Source organism: Elephas maximus, chromosome 17, assembly GCF_024166365.1.
Source record: "Elephas maximus indicus isolate mEleMax1 chromosome 17, mEleMax1 primary haplotype, whole genome shotgun sequence".
NCBI classification, from domain to species: Eukaryota; Metazoa; Chordata; class Mammalia; order Proboscidea; family Elephantidae; genus Elephas; species Elephas maximus.
The window spans coordinates 10,131,866-10,147,039 of NC_064835.1; the positions used below are offsets into that span (position 1 = coordinate 10,131,866).

Below are 15,174 nucleotides of genomic sequence, written 5' to 3' on the forward strand. Positions count from 1 at the left end.
AGGATTAATACACACACACATACACACATCCACACACGTACACACACACAGGCTCCCCTGCAAGCGGCCCCTGGTGAACTCTGGACATTTCAGACAATGCTTAGGCTATGGGACCAGGGACATTACTATGAGGTTCTTCCTGAGACAACCTAGGTAATCAGATACCTTCACTGTGGCAGCTTCACGGATTTCAGGAGCCAAAATCCATCAAGGGTTGGTAAGACTCTACCACATTGTCCCTGACAAATGGACTTAAGAAGCTGGGAAAAGTCCCTGAAGGGGAGGAATTCAGAAGTTGCCTGACACATGAAAGAACATATTTAAGGACAAGCGTGATGGAGTAAAGGGAATAATAGTGAACACTGTTAACTGTTAACGACAGCTAGGCGCATTCTAGATATCATCTCATCTAAACTCCCTGGGGGGAGGGTGTTATTACTATTATTTCCACTTTACAGATAAGGAAATTAAGACTGAGAAGTTAACTAACCTACCTAAAGATACACAGTATGTAAGTGAGGGAGCTGGGATTGGAACTCAACTTTGCCTTTGTTCAGAGTCTGGCTGGGGCCAGTCTGCCCTACTGCATGAATCACACTGAAGACAAGTCAAAAGAACCCACAGAATCCACTTTTCCAGTCTGGGTACCCCTCCACCACTCTCTCCTCCATCCCAGCCTCAACTCAAACACACATTGCTGGTCTCCTCTCATGGCCGAAAACCCACCCAGCCCTGCCTCTCGGGACAGCCCCTTCCTGCGCCTCCCTTTGCTCCACTAGGACCATTGACAACAATGATGGCAGCCTCCCTGCATTTCTGGGCTGAAATCTTGCCAAGACAAAGGCGCAAGGCTCTCTACAACTACAAATAGGTAAAGGTAATGGATGAACTGACTGGGATTGTCCAGCCACCTGTCAGGGCTGATGAAACAACAGATTTATAGCAAAAGGCAAGTAGCCTCATATTTCTCCCACCCCGGGATGCAAGCCGCTGTCTTCTGGGTCTGGGGGAGCTGGGGAGGATTAGACGAGCCATTCATTTCTGCTTACAGCTCTGACAGTGCATTGCCATTATGAAACATAACCCTCAGGTGTAAAACAATAGCATTTTGCACTTATGTCGGGTTCATATTTTACCATCTCAAGGCACCTGTCAGCTCAGAATGCAGAAGACCTTAAATAAACACTAATTTAGCCTCACTCCACCAGCCAGGAGAAAGGAGTGAGTAAGCGAATCCATAAAAGGGAAACTGAGGCACTGGGCACCAGGTATCTCAGATCTATGCCACGTGCCAAGCACTAGATTCAGGCTGGGCTCAGGGCAGATTCCATGGGTTTCAGTCTGAGTGGCTACAGAAGCAATGAGCGTGTCAGTCACCCTGTGATAGAAGAGGGAGCAGCAACGACTGAGCTCCTCATTCTGATAGGACATCTGGCGTGGCCTCTATGGTGGGGGCTTCTCCTTCTCAGGCTCCAGTTTGAATCCTCAGAGCAGTGACAGCCTCAACAAGCTCAGAGCACGGGAAGCATGGTACAAGAGACAAACCCCTTGGCCGACTCACCTGGACCTGCTGTGTGACCTCTGGCAAGCCACTTAACCCTATTAGCCACTACTGATTCTCATTCACAGAAGTGGGGCAATTACACTATCTTACCTGCCTCACAGGGCTGCTGCTGAGCAGGTAAGAGGGAATGTGAAAGTACTTGGTACCCCCATTAAGAGGATGAATGAATAGAACAGGAGTTCCTGGGAGGTACAAATGGTTAAGCACTCTGACGCTAACCCAAAGGTTGGCGGTTCAAGTCCACCCAGAGATGACTAGAAAGAAAGCCCCTGGAGACCTACTTCTGAAAAATCAGCCACTGAAAACCCTGTGAAGCGCAGTTCTAGTCTGACACACATGGGGTCACCAGGAGTTGAAGCTGACTCAAAGGCAACCAGTACGAACACGAGGAAGGGGGATTATTATCGGTGTCCCAGCTCTGGGCACACTGTGCCTAAGGTTACTGAAAGGGACGACCAGGGCACCGCTGCTCCTTGCAGCCCTGCAGAATACAAAACCCTCTCCACCCTCCAATCCTCTCAGCTGGCTTCTGCACCCTTCCCTGTCCCCCTTCCCCCCTCTGACACTTTCCTCCATCCCAAAATCCCAACCCCACACCAAACATGGAAACCAGGAAGACTTCTGTGCCCTCAGGACAGCACCAGCTACTTGCTGATGCTCACAGCACTGATTCAGACGAGAGTCATGGCGGGAGACAGAGAAGGCCTTGGGAGTGAGGGGCCTGGGCTGAACCTCCAAGGAAGATTCGATGGGTGAGGTAGGACACAGGGAAGACATCCTAGAGAATGGAAAGCCTGAACAGAGGCTCAGAGGAGGATGGGGTGGGGGGGGTGCATGTTCAGGGAACCCTGCAGAAACCTTCTAGGCAGGAGCTCAGGGTGGGCTGGGGGAGCGGCAGCATGAATAGCTGGATTGATGTGTTTGACCCCCTCAAAAGTGGAAGGTCTTTATTCTCTGGGCAGTGGGAAGTATCCAGAGGTTTGCAAGCTTTGGAAAACACAATGCAGGGTGCAGGAATAAGCCTCTGGCAGTGGTCACTGAGATGATCAACATCATTTTGCACAGATACCTATTTAAAACCCAAACCCACTGCCGTCGAGTCGATTCCTACAGGGTTCTAAAAGGAAAGGAGACTGACATTTATTAAGCACCTACTGCGTGACCGACACTGGGCTTGGGTGCTTCCCGTGCTTTTTCTCACTTAATTGCCACACAAAGGTATGAGGTCAGTCCTGTTTGTCTCATTTTACAGGCAAGGAAAACGAGACTCCAGGGAATAAAAAACTCCTCCAAGGTTGCACAGCTAACTAGAAAGAGATGACGCCAAAATCCAACCAGTGTCTGCCTGGTTCCAAACTCGCGTTTCTTTCTTCACAACGTTGACGAGGTCAAAGTTTGGGGCCTTATGAGGTTTCTCCTTGACCTTTCTCTCCAAAGCAGGCCCAATTTGAAAATCAAATGCCCTGGGAGGACCCTACAACTTTCTCCCTAAATCCTAGGCACCCCCACCCCAGCTCCTTCCTTCTGCAGACAGAGCCAGGTGTATTTACAGACAGAAAGAAGAGGAGAAAACACTTCATAAATAAAGACAGAGGCATTTAGATCAACAGCAAAGCTTCTTCTGGTCAAAGGGGAAAATGGATTTTTAATAGAAAATGGAAGTTATGGGATTGGTTGTGATGTGACAGACGCCCAGACTTAAACCCATTTAATCTTCTCCGCCGTTTAGCATTGAGCACCACCCTGATGCTGTGTTTCATAAAGCAGGCCCCAAATCGCTCAGAGATTAGAAGTGTAGAAATAGCATGGCAATATTTTTAAACCAGAAATCACCCCCAGGCATTTGGGCTGCTCCCAGGGTCATCGCTGAAACCTAGACATCCATCGTGGGCATCGAGGGGCTTGCTGCCCCTGCCCCCACCGTCTGGGCAGCAGGATTAGTTTGGGGAAGGAAATGCGACACTGTGTGTGCAACACCTGTGTGCCCCCCCTACATGTCTGGTTGGGATGGGGGTGTCCAGCCACAGCCTGAAGAGCTGCCCAACTGAGGCTTCCTCTGATGGGGACACTGAATTACCCTGCGTCATCATCTCCAACCACTGTAAATGACAACCTGAGGGACTGAAATATTAACACCTCGCCACCTCCACAGGGAGAAGTAAGTCATTTTGTTCTTATCCTTAGCCATATTTACCCATTTCATTCACTGGACTTTTTGCCCAGGAGTATCTCCCACAGATGGGTTGCTGGCAACACCCCCCCAGAAACAGGCAACATTCGGCAAAGGGTGTCCATGCCCACATGGGTGAGGGAAGGCGGGGGTCTTTAGGTGAGTGGGGAGCAGGAAGAGCGGGCAGTGCCAAGGATCGAGAAGGCAGCCTCTCCTCTGCCAGTAGTGAGCTCCTTGAGGACAGCGTCTATCTTGGTTACCACTCTATCCCCTGGGTCTCACATAGCATTAGGTACTTAATGCAGTGGCTAAACGCCCAGACTCTGGTGCTAGACTGCCGGGGTTTGAATCCCTGCTCTGCTACTTCCAAGCAATGTTGCCTCAGGCAAGAGTACCTCACCACCCCAAGCATCAATTTCTTCATCTAGAAAATTGTGGTGGCAATATCTACCTCAAGGGTTGTAATGAAGAGTAAAAACCAAAAACCCATTTGCATTGAGTCAATTCTGACTCACAGTGACCCTATAGGACAGAGTAGAACTGTCTCATAGAGTTTCCAAGGAGTGCCTGGTGGATTTGAACTGCCAACCTTTTGGTTAGCAGCCGTAGCACTTAACCACTATGCCACCAGGGCTTCCATAATGAAGGGTAGTTGAGCTAATATTCGAAAAGCTGAGGACAGTCTCTGGCATATGTGAGAGGCTGACACACCACATAAGTATTTGTTGTTGTTGTTATAGCAGGCTAACATTATTCACGGAATAAATGAATCCTTATTCCACAAATATTCACTGCTCACCTACAGTAATAATAATAATAATAACAACAATAGTAGTTTTCAAACATTAATATGCATAAGAATCAACAGGACAGCTTGTTAAAAATGCAGCTCCTTAGATTACGGATTCACCACTCCTGTAATGGAGCCAGGAAACTCTACTTCTGAGGCAGGTGGGTCTCTGTCCTCACTCAGAGTAACACTCCTTAGAAAAAGTAGATTTGTCACACTGGACTTCATTGTCACCTTTCCCAACAAGAAATAGTTCTCACTGGCTTGGCTAACAAGACCATAGCATCACGTTCATTAAACTAATAGTGGCACAGTCAGTAACAGTGGAGCTTCACAATAGACACACGGCTGCTCACCCAGGCAGAGCTCTTTATGCAGACGTGGGCTGGGGAGGTTTCTGGGGTTGATTTGCAAGGTTGATTATTCCACCTTGTCACACAATAGTTTTCATTTGAGATAGATTATTTGCCTTCACTATGGTTGTTCTCAACTCACAGAAAAATTGTGGGAGCAGAGAAGATTAGCTCAATCACCACGTCCATTCAAAACCCAAGTGAGGACCGACCTACTCCTGTATGACGCCTTGAAGACACTGAGTCTAAACCTTGAGAGGAGAAGGACCAGTCACCCCAGACACCATCAGAGCACTTGCCTGTAACTCAGGTTGTATTTTTCTTGGGATAAGATGAAACTGCCAGAGACCAAGCCTTGTGCCTTCTGCCTGTGGCTCTATCACCGTCCCCACCATCATCGTGACCACCGTTTCTCGTAGCGTGTGCTGTGTGCTAGGTACCACGAGAAGCCCCTTTCTTGCATTATAATGCATTTAAGCCTTATGACAACCTTAACACAGCTACTGCTCAAGATCCCGTTTTACAGATAAGAGTAAGTCCTAGGTTTGCACAGCTAGCAGTGACAGGGTTGCACTGCAAACCCAAACCAGCTGCCATCGAGTCGACTTCCACTATGGCGACGCTTTGTGTGTTGGAATAGAACTGTGTGCCATAGGGTTTTCAATGGCTGGCTTTTCGGAAGTAGATCACCAGGTCTTTCTTCCAAGGCACCTCTGGGTGGGCTCAAACTTCCAACTCTTTCGGTTAGCATCCTGGTGCCTTAATGGTTTGTACCACCCAGGAGCCCCAGGGACCCCGTTTCAAACTCAGGGCTCCCTTATTCCAGGCTGCATTTCTCAACAGCTGCACTAGCGGCATTGTGTGTGTGTGTGCGTGCTTTTGGTGAATGTTTACACAGAAAATTATATTCCCATTTAATAATTTATACACAAATTTTTCCATGACATAGGTCAGACTCCCCACAATGTGTCAGCACTCTCCCCATGACCACCCTGAGCTCCCTGTTTCCATTCCTCTGGTTTTCCTGCCCCTTCCTGCCTTCTCATCTTTGCTTTTGAGCAAATGTTGCCCTTTTGGTCTCACGGAAATGATTGTTCTAAGGAGCACTTTCCTCACTTGTGTTATTGTTTATTTATAGGCCTGTCTATGATTTGGCTGAAAGGTGATATCTGGCAATGGCTTCAGTTCCGAGTTAGAAGGGTGTCTAGGGCCATATTCTTGGGGGTTCCTCAGTCTCTCTCAGACCAGTAAATCTGTTTTGTTTTGTTTTTTTAATGAATTTGAATTTTGTTCTACATCTTTTTTCCCACCTCTGACTGGGACCTTCTATTGTGATCCTGGTCAGAGCGATTGGTAGTGGTAGCCAGGCACCATCTAGTTCTTCTGGTCTAGTGGCATTTTGAGTAAGATAATTCTGAATTATTTGGCACTGTCCCAAGCATGAGAGATTTCATCCTTTGTGCAACACAATCGGTCCCCCACAACTAAATGCCAGCATCTCTTTCTCTAGTCATTGAGGGGACAAAAAAACACCCCCTCTCGTTTCCAAACACCCCTAGGGAGGCGGTCCTACCCCAATGGGAAGCAAGTGTGGAATAAATGAATCCTTATTCAACAAATATTTACTGCTGACCTGTAATAACAAGAACAAAGCAATTCGAGACCCTGGTTCTCAAAATGAATATGCGTAAGAATTGCCTGGAGAGCCTAGCCCAAGTACTTAGACCCTGTCCATCAGAACAGGTGTGTGGTTTGTTTCGTTTAAAGAATTGTAGCACAAATATGGTTTCTGTAACCAGCAACTAGAAACCTATGAGACCCAGTGAAGATGCAGCCATCCTTCAACCTATAAGGCCCCTGCACCATCGGCTCCAGGAGAAGTTACGAGCAACAGCTGACAGCCAAACAGACTCTAATCTTCCAGCCCCTTCTAGACAGGGCCTGTCAAGGAAGGCCCCTTATGGCCTAAAAGTTCTTTCTAGGGAGTCAGCTCAGACAGCACAGTTGTCCCAAGAGATTCCTCCATTTAGATTGTTAACGCTTGAAGGGTTTAAGAGATTATTTTGTTCAATCTCCTCCATTTACAGACGGGGAGAATGAGGCCTAAAAAGGTATAGTAATTTATTCAAGGTACACAGCTAGCCCACCACCCGGTTTGTTGTACTGTGGTGGCTCCCATGTTGTTATGATGCTGGAAGCTATGCCACTGGTATTTCAAATACCAGCAGGGCCACCCTTGGTAGACAGGTTTGAGTGGAGCTTCCAGGCTAAGGCAGACTAGGAAGACAGTCCTGGTGATCTACTTGCAAAAATTGGCCAACGAAACCCCTATGGGCCACAGAATATTTGCATGCATCATCAGGAGGGACTGGTCGCTGAAGAACGACAGCAGTTTGGTAAAGTGAGGGGCCAGCGAAGGCAGCGATGGCCAGAGAAGGCAAACCCTCAACGAGATGGATTGACACAATGGCCACGCAACAATGGACTCAAACATACCAATGATCATGAAGATGGCACAGGACAGGTCAAAGTTTCATTCTGTTGTACATGAGGTCACCACGGGTCAGAGCCAACTGGACAGCAACTAACAAGAACAACAAAGGTACCTTCCAACCCTGCTAGACTTTTACCCATGGCAACCACCTAGACCTCTTTCTCACACCCCCAGAAGAGGCCCTCCCCTGTACCCTGTGGATATGGACAGGTCACCCCAAAATCAGGGTGTCCATGGCCCTTGGCTCAGCAGGGCCCCCAGGGCCCAGATCCCAGTGATGGGTGTGACCTCTGCCTACTGCTCTTCCCACAAGAGACTGTAAATTCCCTGCGGGGAGAATCACCCTGCGGGGGAGTATGTCCAAGGACTATGGAATAAACTTGCATTTGAGGACTTGGGGAGGAGAATGGAGAAGTGAGCAGAAGCTGGTCGGCTTCTTCCACCCGGGAAAGGAGGCCACAAGGGAATCTGCCAAATTTGCTCCAAGAAGACTATTGCCAGCATGTCTGTGCCTCATCAGCTGTTCCCCGTGTTGATGAAAAGCGAAGACTAGGAAAAGTCTCCGTGTGTGGGGCACAGGGAGGGGGAGACAGCCACAAACAGCTGTGAGACCTTCGTTGTTCCTGTATGATGAAATGACAGTAATTACACCTTACATTTCAGCAGAGCACTTAGAAGGCTGGCGCTGGTTGGCTGAGGTTTTTACATGTGTGTGTTTGTATGTTGCTTTGTTCAGTTTACAAAGGGCTTTCCATGATGTTTAGTTTTATGCCCCTCATCCTTCTTGCACACATACAGTAACAACTACCCTGTGGCACAGCTGGGACAAAATGAATGGGTTGGTATGCCCATTTTGCAGATTAGGAAATAGAGGCACATGAACTGTTAGGTGGCCTGCTTAAGTTAGGCAGGCTGAGCCTTGCTTTCCAGGTCTGTGGATGATGGTTTTCCAGTATAAACACACCTCTTCAGATCAGTTTAACGAATACGCAACTTGGTCAGCAATTGAATAACTCTGTTCTTAATGAAGATGGTGGCCTTGGAAACAGCCAGTGCAAGTGTCATGCATAGCAAGGGTGCAGGGAGATGGGCTGGGGGGTGGCTGGAGGGATGGGAGAGTAGCAGCTGGAGTGGCATGAGCGGTACCCAAGGCTAATGCTGTTCACGCTAAAGCAGCTGGACAAACATCTGTCCAGCAGGGCACACAAACTGTGCCCACAGCCCTCCCCACACTCGTGGACCATGGGCCACAACCTGCCATGGGCAGGGACGGATTACCAAATGATCAAGGTACACATGGGCTTAATTGTGCTTACTTACTAATCCGTAGTGCACAAAGTGAAACTGTTCACTATGGATTAGTAAGTAAGCACAATTAAGCCCGAGCGTACCTTGCTCACCGTAAGCTGGTATATACTGTGCTCACTGGTTAATCCACCCCAGCCATGGGCAGCACTTGGCCTCTGCATCAGTGCTGCTCTTTGTAGCAGGCTGGGTCATGGTGGGAGGAATAGTCCGGGGACCCCCAAAGTCATGGGCTGCCATGGGTGTTCTCTATACACAAAACTACCTAAAAAATAGGGAGGCTCATCCCAGCAGAAAGCAACCCAGACATGCACTTTCATGGGACCCACCCTCTCTGCAGGACATTTGCCTTGGTTTTACAGTATTAAGTCCAGGACAGGGCTGGGAGTGCTGAGAAGCGGGACATCCAGGTGCCTGCGTAGCTCCAGCTATCTTCCTGAAGAGGAATTGTGCCAGAGACCCACCTAGCTCATAGGAAGAAGGATTTGATGTCCCCCTGACCCGGCCACCAATGTAGTTAATTAATACACCTCTCAGGACTGGATTGGATGATCCATTTTGGGATGGGGACAGCGCAGAAAAAAATAAGAGGCCTAATGTTTGAGTACCAATTATGTTCTGACTACTTTATATACATTATCTCCTTTAATCCCATTTCATAGCTAGAGAAACCAACACTCAGAGAGGCTCAAAGGTACATCATAATAAGTAGAGTCAGGATGTGAATGGTTTGCCTTGACTCTGAATTGCCCCCACACCAGTGGGTTGCAGTCTTCATTTTTTGTCACAGCTGCAATGATAAATGGATAAGTGGGCAAATACGCTGGTTGAAAGCATGCCTTCCCCCGTGCCCCCCGTCTCTAAGTCCCCACCTAACCCTTAGAGCTCCATGCAACATCCTTTGAAAACCTCCGTGTGGCTTCTGGTGGACCAGGGCCCTCCTGGATCATTAGGTGTGCAGAAAACACCCCTGGAGGCCTTGGGGTTGCACCTGCCAGAGTAGGATTTGCCCAGGGCCCCAGAAATGCAGACAAAACTGTTCCAAAGCCTCACTCCCTTTGCAGGCCTCCCAGCTGGCTCCCTGGGAAGGAATACTCCAGCTCTCCTGGGGTGTTCGTTCCTCAAGCATGACTCCAAACTCTATACACACCCTTCCCTTTATGACAGGTGCCTGCCTTCCCATTGCCCACCTGGGGAACCAGGGCTCTCGAGAACACAACAGCTCATCAACTGAAGCTGCCCTAACAATGGTGGAATAAGAAGCCAGAGCTCTTCCCTAATCTTTCAGAGGTCAAACCCCCTCCCACAGTGGAGGCTGACATCCAGGAAGGCGAAAGAGCATTCCCCCTCACATCATACCCACTTCCCATCAGCTGATGCCTCTCTACCACCTGACTGCAGCTGTAAGCACCCAGCTCCTTCCATTGTAGGGGGGTGTGCTCACCAGAAACTGATGTTGGCCCTGCATTCCTATAGCTGGTGTGCCCCTCTGTTCACCCTCTTCTTTTTCCTGTAGCACAAGAAGGACAACCCACACCCTGAGTTTCGTCTGCCTTGGGGTATCTTTGCCCAGTGCCACCCATTCCACCCCAGCATTCCCAGTACCACTGACTGTCTACCCCTTGGATATGATATGGGAGGTGGGAGCTCCAGGAACGCCTTGCCAGACGGTAAACTCATTACTGAACCCCCTACAGGCCTGAAGCTCAGAAGCAAGTAAAAAGCACTCAAAAAACACCAGTCCTTCTCCCCCTTCTCCAACCCTCCCCTCCCCAGTGTTTGCAAGGAGAAGCCACCACTCAGCTGCTCCTGGGGCTCAGATGGAGCCGTTACCCATGGTGGGCCAGGCTCTGGCCTGCCTAGGTGAGCATACAAATCCATATGCAAATTAACATGCAAATCTGGGGACTGCCCTTGGGTACCTGGCACCCTGCCATCTGGGCAGCTGATGTTCACCCCATTCAGACACCTGGGTGCCCACTAGGATCTACTGGCTGGGACTGAGAAAGCACTTGGGGAGCTGAGGGTTCTCCACCTTGACTGATTCAGATGTCCCGAAGAAACACCTCTTTCAAGATCATGTAGGACCTCTCAGCTTGGAACGCAGACCCCTGAAAAAAATTCTCTGAATAGTCATCCTTCCCTCTCCTCAACCACAAATCAAATCCTCCTTAACCAGACAGGGTAGGGGACCTGGCAAGTCACAAGGATGGAATTCTGGAAGGCCAGGAGGAGGTCAGGGGCACCTACAGTCCACTAAGAGCCCCTAAGATGCTCTGCAGCTTAGAGTACCTCTGGGCAGGTCCCCAAGCTGCACTGAGGCTCCCCACTTACCTGGTAGGGAGCCTGTTTCTTCAGCAAGTCATCACTGGGCCAAACCCCCTATTTGTTTGCCCACCAGCTCTGTTTCTCAAGCCAAGAAAAATAAGCCTCTCGAGCTAGTCCCCTGGGACCTGCTCAAATTGAGCACTGCCTTTGGGTCAACTGCTTACTTGCTTTTTGTTTCTCACTGAGCTCCCCATTCTGCTGCAGAAATATACTAAAGGCAGCTGGCTTTGATGCCCCAAAATATGAAGCATCGGAAAGGTTTGTCAGGCATCGCGGCAATTCCATTCTCCCCCACGTTCTTCTAGCAACAAGGGCCTCTCTGCCCACCCGTTCCCTCCCCATGCCCACTGATCCTCCGTCTGCCTCCCCCAAGTTGTGTTTGCCTTTTCAAGATTTTAAAAACACATTCTCCGAGTGCCCCCCATTTTTATCTAAACACCGAACAGAGATTTTCTTAATGGCCTGGTGAAGGCTTTTAATTTGGTCTTCTCAAGAGAGAAGAACCATGAGTCCCCACCCGACCGGTTGGGGTGGGAAATGAAAAAATCAATGCAACCCATTTTTTGGCTTTTAGAAAACAGGGATTTTAGTGGCGGGTAAGCTTTGCTTTCACACAGTAAAAATGCAAATACAGAGACACAGATGCTGGCACGCTGGATGTAACGACGGAGAAAGCCTCGCTGGGGTGCATCCGGAAGCCCAAACCCGGATTTGCTTTGGGAATAATAAGGCAGCTATTGGAGACTTGATAGCCAGTTATTAAAACACCTGCCCGGTTTGGTTCTGGGGGATCAGTCTGAGCTCGGGCTTCAGCAAAGAAAGGTATTTTGAGAGGAATGGAAAGAACAGAAGCTTAAAACACATTCGATAACTGCTTAATTCCATCCAGGGGAGGCTCCATCTCATCCTGTTTTCTTCTCTGCTCTGCCTACCTCCTCCCGCTCCTCACAGATGGACGTACAAATTATTGCAAGAGGATATTGTTTTCCGTAGCAGGCTTGAACATTCATTTACATTTTCCTTGGTGCCGCGGGAGTGACTGGCAATGGGAGAGAAAATACACCAAGCCCCATCTTCCCTGCTCGTGCCCGCATCCCATCCTCCACCCCCCACCACCATGCCACCCCAAGCAGAACAGGCCCTGGGGACCAGCCTGGCACCTAAGACCCAATTAAGGCACCAAGGAAAAGAAAGGCCTGTCTGGCGAGGCGCCCTGGCGCCCAAAGCAGACTCTGGAGCCTCTCAATGGCAGCGGCACCAGGGCTCTGCAGATCAAAAGGCCACCCAGGGGCCAGCCACACCTGGCAAGTCCAGGCTACCCACCACCCCAAGGCCAGGGGCAACTTGCCTCTCAAGTTGGAAAGGATTTTGCCCCTTTGGCTTTCCTGTTGCTGGCTGGGCTTTCTCCACCTCAAACCCCATCTGCTCCTTCACTATCAAATAGCTTAGGCTTCATTTATTAATGCGGGGCCCCTGAGAGGGGGAGAGGAGCTTCCTTCAGGTATCTGCTGAGGGGGGTCCCCTCCCTGAAGAGGTCTTCAGAAAGTAATGAGGGGGTGGGGGGGGTTGAGGGCAAAACTGGGCAGGAGGGTGGCAGCAGCTCTGGCCTCTGCTTTCTTGCCTGACAAAATGGGAAAGCGGGTGGAGGGCGGAGAGAGAGCCAGGGAGAGAGAAAGCTGCCGCTCTTCACCTTATGTATTTTTAATATTAATGTAATTAAAGCTGTGAGCTGAGCCAGCCTGCCCGGGCGGAGGAGGCAGGAAGAGTCTGGGGAGAGGGAGACTGGGGGGTGGGCGGGGGGAGAAGGGGCTTGAACAGGAGGCAGGCTACTTGCTCCACTAAGGTGGGATGCGGGGGTGATATGCGAGAAGCAAGGGGTTAACCAGCCTTGACCAGCTCTGGGGTGGAACCCAGTGGACCCCACTGGGTCTGAGAAACTCAACTACTTTGTCCATGATTCAGAAGCCACCTTCCACCTCAATCTCCCAGCAAACCCCAGCAGTATCTTGGCTTCAGTCTGGCTTTGGCCGGACGATATTTACAAATAAAATAAGGGGCACTCCTCCCCCAGCCCACGAGCCTTTGCAGTAGGCTCTGTCAGGTTGCAGAGACCCCTGGGGCGTTGGCAGGGAAGGACTGGACCCCTTCCCCAGACACCAACCCTCGTGCCGAATTGCCCTTCCCCCAACGCCTAGGGGTCAAGAGCTGCTGTTCAGCCTGGACAACCGCCGGAGCAAAGAGGCAAGAAGCCGACCCCAAGGAGAGAAGGAGAAAAGTTAGAGAGCTGAACAGGTAAAGATGAGGTTGTAGGAGCGTGTGTGCCCCGCCGCGCAAGGGCGCGGAGCTCGGCCGCCTCATCTCCCGCCATCTGCGCGCCCGGGGGCACGTCCTCTACTATAACCTGGAAGCACGATCTTCCGCGCTGGCCTGGTCAGGACTCCACGCCCAGGTGACTTTAGGAGAAAAAGTCTGCCCCCTCCAGCCCCCCGGTCCCAGCTTCCTCGCGGATCAGGTGCGCTGCGCCCCAGCAGCAGGTCTGGACATGCCGGACATCTGGACCCACACCTAGCAACCCCCTTCTCTCTGGTGAGAGGGGCACGCCCCCCCCCCCCCCGCCAGACTGAAGACTTGTCCCCTTGTCCGGCTGGCCAGGCGCCGGAGCGGACAGTCTCGCAGCTGGGGGTGAGCTGCCCGAGGTGGCTGAGGTGGCTTAGGCGGTGCAGCGCAGCAGCCCGGACTAGAGCTCAGGGCGGGGGGGTGGGGTAGGGTGAGGGAAGCGGCCTCTGGAGAACAAACTTGCTACCCCGGGACACCAGGTCTCGCGACCCCCAGCTGTACTGGCCCTGCACCCAGCCAAGGCACCAAGAAGCGCCGTGCGGTGATCCCGCATTCGCGCCAGGGCGGGGGTCGGGGCAGCCAAGGGGCGCACAGTAGAGAAAGCCGCTGAGACCGAGGCCCGAGTAAGCGAGGACTCACAGGTGAACAGTCACGGCCTGACGACCCCTAGATTCAGAGGGCATCCCGGGGTCCCAGCGCCACCGAGCTGCAGGAAGCAGGCCAGGGGCTGGGGGAGGGGTCCGGGGCAGAACTGCGGCTCGGCGAGGAGGGGGAGGTGAGGGGCTCATTCACAACCACCCCCACGGGCGCGCCCCAAAGCGGCAGGTGCTGGAGGCTAGCGGAGCGGTCCGGTCCAGTGGACTCTCACCAGCCCGTCTCCTGGTGCTTGCCCCGCCCTCGCTGCGCCCCACACGGGGACTTGCTCCCGGGTCGGTCCCCTGGACACCTGGCGCCCGCCGGGCCCCTCGCCTCGCCGCCAGCCGCGCGCACCCTGGCCCGGCCACCTCCTCCTCTTCGCGTCCGCGAGGGTCTCACCTTTGTGTAAAGAGTCCAGGAGCAGGAGGAAAGTTACCAGCCACATGCCATAAAGAGGCCCTATTCTCCGGGGAGGTGGTCCTGTGGCCGGCCGTGCGGCAGCGCCTCTCCCCCGCTCAGCGCGCTCCCAGCCGCCCGCACTCGGCGCCCCGCTCTCTCTGCTCCTCAGCCCAGCGCTCGGCGGCGGCGGCTCCTCCCTCCTCGGCTCCCCGGCTCCTGTCATCCGCGGGGCTGGGCTAGGCGGCCGCTCTCCCCGCCCCCCCCCCCCCCCCCGCGGCATCCCAGGGGTGAACGCTGAGCGAGCCCCAAGCCCAGACGGCCCCCAGCCTCACAGGCCCGCGGGGACGGAGGTGGGGGCCGGGACCAGATAGACCCGACCCGGATCCGCCGTCTGAGAGGCGAGGGGTCCCTGACACAGGTATGTGTTATACGTGTGCCAAGAGCCCCCAACGCTCCGTCCGAGGACGCTCAGAGTCTCCTCGCCCAGCTGCCTGGGGCACATCGCTTTCGGCCTCTTTCGGACTCAGTTTACCCCCTTGAATGGAGAAACGTGGATGCTGGGATAAAATCCAAACCCAAAGCTCAACGCCGCATGCTCTTCCAACCCCAAGTTACTTCTAAAGCCGGTGTCCTGGAGAGCCCCAGCTGAGCCCAGTCACCCCCAGAACTCTTCCTGAATTTTCCTCAGCACTTGGCACACTGGCAATTATTTAAACTAATTATTTGTAATAAACACTTTATGTCTGCTCTACCTCGCTCATCTTCCTCTGTCTTCACACCCCCTCCCATAGCTTTCCC

At 51.9% G+C, this 15,174-nt stretch overlaps 1 protein-coding gene across 2 annotated transcripts in view; it reads right to left on the reverse strand.

The window, feature by feature from the left end:
- Positions 1–14,599, reverse strand: part of DSCAML1 (DS cell adhesion molecule like 1) — a 422,409-nt gene extending 407,810 nt beyond the window's left edge. Inside the window, exon 1 of one of the 2 annotated variants that reach the window (XM_049856636.1) lies at positions 14,377–14,599. In XM_049856636.1, coding sequence (XP_049712593.1) covers positions 14,377–14,599 — 223 coding nt within the window. The remainder of the gene's footprint in view (positions 1–14,376) is intronic. The other variant, XM_049856637.1, reaches the window with a different exon arrangement.
- Positions 14,600–15,174: the final 575 nt, after the last annotated feature.